The sequence below is a fragment of the Penaeus vannamei genome, unplaced genomic scaffold (genome assembly GCF_042767895.1).
Source record: "Penaeus vannamei isolate JL-2024 unplaced genomic scaffold, ASM4276789v1 unanchor565, whole genome shotgun sequence".
Lineage (NCBI taxonomy): Eukaryota > Metazoa > Arthropoda > Malacostraca > Decapoda > Penaeidae > Penaeus > Penaeus vannamei.
Genome location: NW_027213569.1, coordinates 12,501 through 20,000, shown reverse-complemented (window position 1 = coordinate 20,000; position 7,500 = coordinate 12,501). Strand labels below are relative to the sequence as shown.

The following is a 7,500-nucleotide window of genomic DNA, read 5'->3' as shown; positions in this document are numbered from 1 at the left end:
AGCAGCAAGGCGTAACCCTTTCCCCCTTTTCAATCTTGGCCCGGCAGACTCTTGAATCATGTGTCCTGCCACAGAACCTGCATCGAGCATCCTGTTGACAGGCCCACGACTTGTGGCCCCATCTGCAGCACTTGAGGCACATGACTGGCGGCTCCACATACGGTGCCACCCTCCTGTACCCCGCTCCAGAGATGAATACCTTCTCTGGCGCTTCCCCCTTCACAAGGGCAACGAGCTGACTCCGCTCCTCGCCCCTGGACGTGTGCCGCCTTCCCCACACAAATCTATCGTCGTCCAGTAGGAAGTCCGGGTCTAATATCGTGGGATATCGGAAAATTATCACCTTGGTGAACTTTTCCCCAGCCTTTGGGACAGTCATCACTGTCCCCTTGTATCCCTGAGTCGTCAGCGTCTGCACCGCCTGGCCTGCCCGCACCGTGAGATACGGCCTTTCCTTTTCCTTCCTTCATCACTGGCTCGAAATCAGCGTGGTCCCAGCCTTGTTGCATGGCCCACCCTTTAAATTTTTCTAAGAAGTACTCAAGGCACAGTCCTGTGGAAATAGCGGTCTTTTTCATGCCGTTCACACCGGCAACATTCTGGGCTGCTGCTTCGTTTCCGTCGTTCTTCTTCCTCTTCTTACGCTCACATCCATTCCAAATCACTCATGTCTACGCTTCCATCACTTCTTACCCTCTTATGGGTTCCACTTCCACTAGCAACACTAGCCATGCTGATATATTGGTAGGAGGTAACCCGCTCCCTGTCCAAGCTCAGATAGGGGCGGGTAAACACAGGATTCGGGGACCTCACGTCTATGGACAGTACTGTAAACACGTCCTAGTCCTACGAGAGATACACCACGACTGAGAGAGAGAGAGAGAGAAAGAGAGAAAGAGAGAGAGAGAGAGAGAGAGAGAGAGAGAGAGAGAGAGAGAGAGAGAGAGAGAGAGAGAGAGAAAGAAAGAGAGAGAGAGAGAGAGAGAAAAAGAGAGAAGAGAGAGAGAGAGAGAGAGAGAGAGTAAAAGAGAGTAAAGAGAGAGAGCAAAGAGAGAGAGAGAGAGAGAGAGAGAGAGAGAGAGAGAGAGAGAGAGAGAGAGAGAGTAAAAGAGGAAAAGAAAAAGGGAAGGGGGGGGAGAGGAAAGAAAAAGAGAGGGAAGAGGGGTATAGACGTGCAATACATGCAATACCTACTTTCCCACGTGTGGTCTCCACCATGTGGTGGGGCCCTGCCCACGCTATCTTGAACCCACGCTCTTCTAAATATAGAGGCCACGCCGTCCGCCAAGGGGTGTATATAAGGTCATCCAAGCTGACCCTCATACTCACTCACTCGCTGACCCTCATACTCACTCACTCACTGACCCTCATACTCACTCACTGACCCTCATACTCACTCACTCGCTGACCCTCATACTCACTCACTCGCTGACCCTATACTCACTCACTCGCTGACCCTCATACTCACTCACTCGCTGACCCTCATACTCACTCACTCACTCGCTGACCCTCATACTCACTCACTCACTCGCTGACCCTCATACTCGCTCACTCACTCGCTGACCCTCATACTCACTCACTCGCTGACCCTCATACTCACTCACTCGCTGACCCTCATGCTCACTCACTCGCTGACCCTCATACTCACTCACTCACTCGCTGACCCTCATACTCACTCACTCACTCGCTGACCCTCATACTCACTCACTCACTCAGCTCACACCTTCGACGAGCCGGCCCCTTGGCGGGCTGGTCGCTACTGACCTGACCTCCCGCACCGCCAGTTATCCTTTAAAAATTTTTTTCTTGTGTCGCAATAAACAGTGCTTGAAACTCTTAGCAATAAAGAGAACAGCCACACCGTGTATCACTGACACCACCTGTACTTCAACAACTATATAAAATAAGAGGCTTGTTAGAAACTCTTACAGAGAGAGAGAGAGAGAGAGAGAGAGAGAGAGAGAGAGAGAGAGAGAGAGAGAGAGAGAGAGAGAGAGAGAGAGAGAGAGAGAGAGAGAGTAAGAGAGAGAGAGAGAGAGAGAGAGAGAGAGAGAGAGTAAAGAGAGGTAAAGAGAGAGAGTAAAGAGAGTAAAAAAAGAGAGTGAGTAAGAAAAGGGGGTAAAAGAGAGAGAGAAAGAGAGTGAGAGAGAGAGAGAGAAAGAGAGGAAGAGAAAAAGAGTGAGAGAGAGAGGGAGTAAGAGAGAAAAAGAGAGAGAGAGAGAGAGAGAGAGAGAGAGAGAGAGAGAGAGAGAGAGAGAGAGAGAGAGAGAGAGAGAGAGTAAGAGAGAGAGAGGGGGGGGGGTAAAGAGAGAGAGAGAGAGAGAGAGAGAGTAAAGAGAGAAAAGTAAGAGAGAAGTAAAAGAGAGAGAGGGGTAAAAGAGAGAGAGAGAGAGAGAGAGAGAGAGAGAGAGAGAGAGAGAGAGAGAGAGAGAGAGAGAGAGAGAGAGAGAGAGTATTTTATGTTATTATCTGGTAATACACCTAATTTTTGTATGAGAACTGTGAGCCCACACTGGGACTTATCAAGATAAGGGTGAGGATAACATACGTTACCACATCCTTTTGAGATGTAACCTTTTGTCTCAATAAACTTGTCAAAGTCAAAAAGTCATACTCACTCACTCGCTGACCCTCATACTCACTCACTCACTGACCCTCATACTCACTCACTGACCCTCATACTCACTCACTCGCTGACCCTCATACTCACTCACTCGCTGACCCTATACTCACTCACTCGCTGACCCTCATACTCACTCACTCACTCGCTGACCCTCATACTCACTCACTCACTCGCTGACCCTCATACTCACTCACTCACTCGCTGACCCTCATACTCGCTCACTCACTCGCTGACCCTCATACTCACTCACTCGCTGACCCTCATACTCACTCACTCGCTGACCCTCATGCTCACTCACTCGCTGACCCTCATACTCACTCACTCACTCGCTGACCCTCATACTCACTCACTCACTCGCTGACCCTCATACTCACTCACTCACTCAGCTCACACCTTCGACGAGCCGGCCCCTTGGCGGGCTGGTCGCTACTGACCTGACCTCCCGCACCGCCAGTTATCCTATTTCTTGTGTCGCAATAAACAGTGCTTGAAACTCTTAGCAATAAAGAGAACAGCCACACCGTGTATCACTGACACCACCTGTACTTCAACAACTATATAAAATAAGAGGCTTGTTAGAAACTCTTACAGAGAGAGAGAGAGAGAGAGAGAGAGAGAGAGAGAGAGAGAGAGAGAGAGACAGAGAGAGACAGAGAGAGAGAGAGAGTAAGAGAGAGAGAGAAGAGAGAGAGAGAGAGAGAGAGAGAGAGAGCAGAGAGAGAGAGAGAGAGAGAGAGAGAGAGTAAAGAGAGAGAGTAAAGAGAGTGAGTAAAGAGAGAGTAAAAGAGAGGAAAAAGAGAGAGAAAAAGAGAGAGAGAGAGAGAGAGAGAGAGAGAGAGAGAGAGAGAGAGAGAGAGAGAGAGAGAGAGAGAGAGAGAGAGAGAGAGAGAGAGTAAAAGAGAGAGAGAGAGAAGAGAGAGAGAGAGAGAGAGAGAGAGAGAGAGAGAGAGAGAGAGAGAGAGAGAGAGAGAGAGAAAGTGAGAGACAAAGAGAGAGTAAAAAAGAGAGAGAGAGAGAGAGAGAGAGAGAGAGAGAGAGAGAGAGAGAGAGAGAGAGAGAGAGAGAGAGAGAGAGAGAGAGAAAGTAAAATAGAGAGAGAGGGAGTAAAAAGAGAGAGAGAGAGAGAGAGTACAAGAGAGAGAGAGAAGAGAGATAAAGAGAGAGAGAGAGAGAGAGAGAGAGAGAGAGAGAGAGAGAGAGAGAGAGAGAGAGGTAAAGAGAGGTGAAGAGAGAGAGAGAGAGAGAGAGAGAGAGAGAGAGAGAGAGAGAGAGAGAGAGAGAGAGAGAGAGAGAGAGAGAGAGAGAAATTAAGAGAGAGAGAGAGAGAGAGAGAGAGAGAGAGAGAGAGAGAGAGAGAGAGAGAGAGAGAGAGAGAGAGAGAGGTAAAAAAGAGAGAAACGGGTTGAAAACTCTTACAGAGAGAGAGAGAGAGAGAGAGAGAGAGAGAGAGAGAGAGAGAGAGAGAGAGAGAGAGAGAGAGAGAGAGGAAATAAGAGAGAGAGAGAGAGATTGATAGAGAGAGAGAGAGAGAGAGAGAGAGAGAGAGAGAGAGAGAGAGAGAGGGAGAGTAAGAGAAATAAAAGAGGTAAAGAGAGGTAAAAGAGAGAGAGAGAGAGAGAGAGAGGGAGAGAGAGAGAGAGGAGAGAGAGGGAGGTAAGAAGAGGTAAAGAGAGAGAGAGAGAGAGAGAGAGAGAGAGGTAGGTAATTAAAATAAAGAAATCGAAAATAAGGAAGTAAGAAAGTAAAGAAAGTAAGACCCTAAAGTAAAGAGAGAGAGAGAGCAAGGAGAGTAGGCAGGTTAGAGAAGAGGAGTAAGAGAGAGAGAGTAAAGAGAGAGAGGTAAAGAGAGGTAAAGAGAGAGGTAAAAGAGAGAGAGAGAGAGAGAGAGAGAGAGAGAGAGAGAGAGAGAGAGAGAGAGACAGAGAGAGAGTAAAGAGAGAGAGAGAGAGAGAGAGGTAAAGAGAGAGAGAGAGAGTAAGAGAGAGAGAAGTAAGAGAGAGACAGAGGTAAAGGTAAAGAGAGAGAGAGAGAGTAAAAAGAGAGTAGAGAGAGAGAGAGAGAGAGAGAGAGAGAGAGAGAGAGAGAGAGAGGGAAAGTAAGAAGACGGTAAAGAGAGAGAAAGTAAAGGTAAAGAGAGAGTAGAAAGAGGTAAGAGAGAGAGAGAGAGAGAGAGAGAGAGAGAGAGAGAGAGAGAGAGAGAGAGAGAGAGAGAGAGAGAGAGTATAAAGACGTGCAATACATGCAATACCTACTTCCCACGTGGGGCCTGCCCACGCTATCGCCCGAACCACGCTCTTCTAAATATAGAGGCCACGCCGTCCGCCAAGGGGTGTATATAAGGTCATCCAAGCTGACCCTCATACTCACTCACTCGCTGACCCTCATACTCACTCACTCGCTGACCCTCATACTCACTCACTCACTGACCCTCATACTCACTCACTGACCCTCATACTCACTCACTCGCTGACCCTCATACTCACTCACTCACTCATGACCTTTCTCTCACTCACTCGCTGACCCTCATACTCACTCCCTCACTCGCTGACCCCTCATGCTCACTCACTCACTGCATGACCCTCATGCTCACTCACCTCGCCTCATGACCCTCCATACTCGGCTGCTCCACTCCTTGACTCCCTCATACTCACTCACTCGCTGACCCTCATACTCACTCACTCGCTGACCCTCATGCTCACTCACTCGCTGACCCTCATACTCACTCACTCACTCGCTGACCCTCATACTCACTCACTCACTCGCTGACCCTCATACTCACTCGCTGACCCTCATGCTCACTCACTCGCTGACCCTCATACTCACTCACTCACTCGCTGACCCTCATACTCACTCACTCACTCAGCTCACACCTTCGACGAGCCGGCCCCTTGGCGGGCTGGTCGCTACTGACCTGACCTCCCGCACCGCCAGTTATCCTATTTCTTGTGTCGCTATAAAGTGCTTGAAACTCTTAGCAATAAAGAGAACAGCCACACCGTGTATCACTGACACCACCTGTACTTCAACAACTATTTAAATTAAGGGGCTTGTTAGAAACTCTTAGAGAGAGAGAGAGAGAGAGAGAGAGAGAGAGAGAGAGAGAGAGAGAGAGAGAGAGAGAGAGAGAGAGAGAGAGAGAGAGAGAGAGAGAGTAAGAAGAGATAGAGCAAAAGAATAGAGAGAATAGAGCAGAGAGGAGAGAGAGATAGAGCGAGCGACTGAGCGAAGGAGAGAGAGAGAGAGAGAGAGAGAGAGAGAGAGAGAGAGAGAGAGAGAGAGAGAGAGAGAGAGAATGATAGTGACAAACTAACTATTAATGACTCTCACTACTACCATAAACGAAGGATCACGGAGAGACAGAGGAGAAAGGGAAGGAGGACCTAATAAAGATAAAGAACAAAAGAGAGAAGAGACAGCGTACGCCAAGGACTAGACAAACACTCACTTCCATCCGTCATGCTGGACCCTCGTTCTTCCATTTCGTGTTTGACTCGATCCAGCTCGTCCGAGATCTGTGCTAGCTCGTGGGACTTCTCCACCAGGCGGCCAGATACTTGTCGGTACTGCTCTCTGCTCTCCGCTGCCACATTCTAGAGAATATTGTGCAAGATCCGTAATAAAAGATAGCGAATCGAGACGACAATTATACAACGGGGAAAAAGTATAATAGGTTATTTCAACCGTGTATTAATATTTTCCCACTACGTATTTTTCTCTTCCTTCCAGATTTTTTTTCCCCTCTCTGTTGGTTTCCTTATCGATGGTATGACATTATAAGGAAACCAGCAGAGAAGGAAAACATAAACTTCACAGGAAGGCCGAAAAAAGGGTAGGAGGTAAATACCATTTTCCTTCCTCAAAACATACACACGCAAATCACATCAAAGACAGGCTACGCACCTGCAGATTCCTGTATTCCAAGAGCAGAGGCTCCAGCTGACCATTGAGGTACTTTTCCCTAGAGTGGATCTTCTCAAGGCTACGCGTGATCTCGGAATGGAGTCCATCCAACTGTTTTTGGGTGAAATTCAGCGTCTCGTCGATTTTCGAGCGATGTTCGTGCATTTGTTCGATGTGCGATCGCCAGTCCCTGTTGTCTGCAATTCACCGGCATAAATAGGCCTGTTTGTTAAAATTGTGAAAGGCCCGACCCAATAAATATTCATGTAAATGGACATAAATATTCTTATAAATGGACATAAATATTCATATAAATGGACATAAATATTCTTATAAATGGACATAAATATTCATATAAATGGACATAAATATTCTTATAAATGGACATAAATATTCTTATAAATGGACATAAATATTCTTATAAATGGACATAAATATTCTTATAAATGGACATAAATATTCAAATAAATGGACATAAATATTCTTACAAATGGTCATAAATATTCATATAAATGGACATAAATATTCTTATAAATGGACAAATATTTATATAAATGGACATATATATTCACAGAAATAAATGCACTCTGTCTATCCATCTGATAGATATACATTTATCTGTCTATCTGTCCGGTAGGTATGCATGTCTAGTTTGATCTACTTCTGTGTATTTGCATATCCGTATAATGAATATTCATTGGGGTCGGGTCTCGCACAGTCTTAAGAAACCGGCATTATATATTCCTATGTATTTTTTTTTTTTAATCAAACCAGAATTTCATAAAAGGAACGGTACCTCATGTACAACAGCGTCCTAATGTTTATATTCCCACATATACAAAACCCTCGTTCGTGTAAAAAAAATGTAATACAAACCTGTTCTGATGGTAACTTTCAGCTGGGGCAGGACTCTTTCCAATTCCAATCTCCATTCTTCTGAAGTTGTGTTAGAATGCAGAATTTCGTCTGGCCAGGCA

General features: G+C 46.4%; 1 protein-coding gene across 1 annotated transcript in view; it reads right to left on the bottom strand.

Annotated features, from left to right (window-relative positions):
• Window positions 1-5,986: 5,986 nt before the first annotated feature.
• IFT57 (intraflagellar transport 57) overlaps window positions 5,987-7,500 on the bottom strand; it is a 9,575-nt gene continuing 8,061 nt past the window's right edge. The window contains exons 6-8 of the mRNA XM_027361731.2: window positions 7,400-7,500; window positions 6,524-6,720; window positions 5,987-6,213 (exon numbers count right to left, since the gene is read on the bottom strand). The exon at window positions 7,400-7,500 is cut by the window's right edge and continues 8 nt beyond it. Of these exons, the coding sequence (XP_027217532.2) occupies window positions 6,004-6,213; window positions 6,524-6,720; window positions 7,400-7,500 (508 nt within the window). The 3' untranslated portion in view covers window positions 5,987-6,003. The remainder of the gene's footprint in view (window positions 6,214-6,523; window positions 6,721-7,399) is intronic.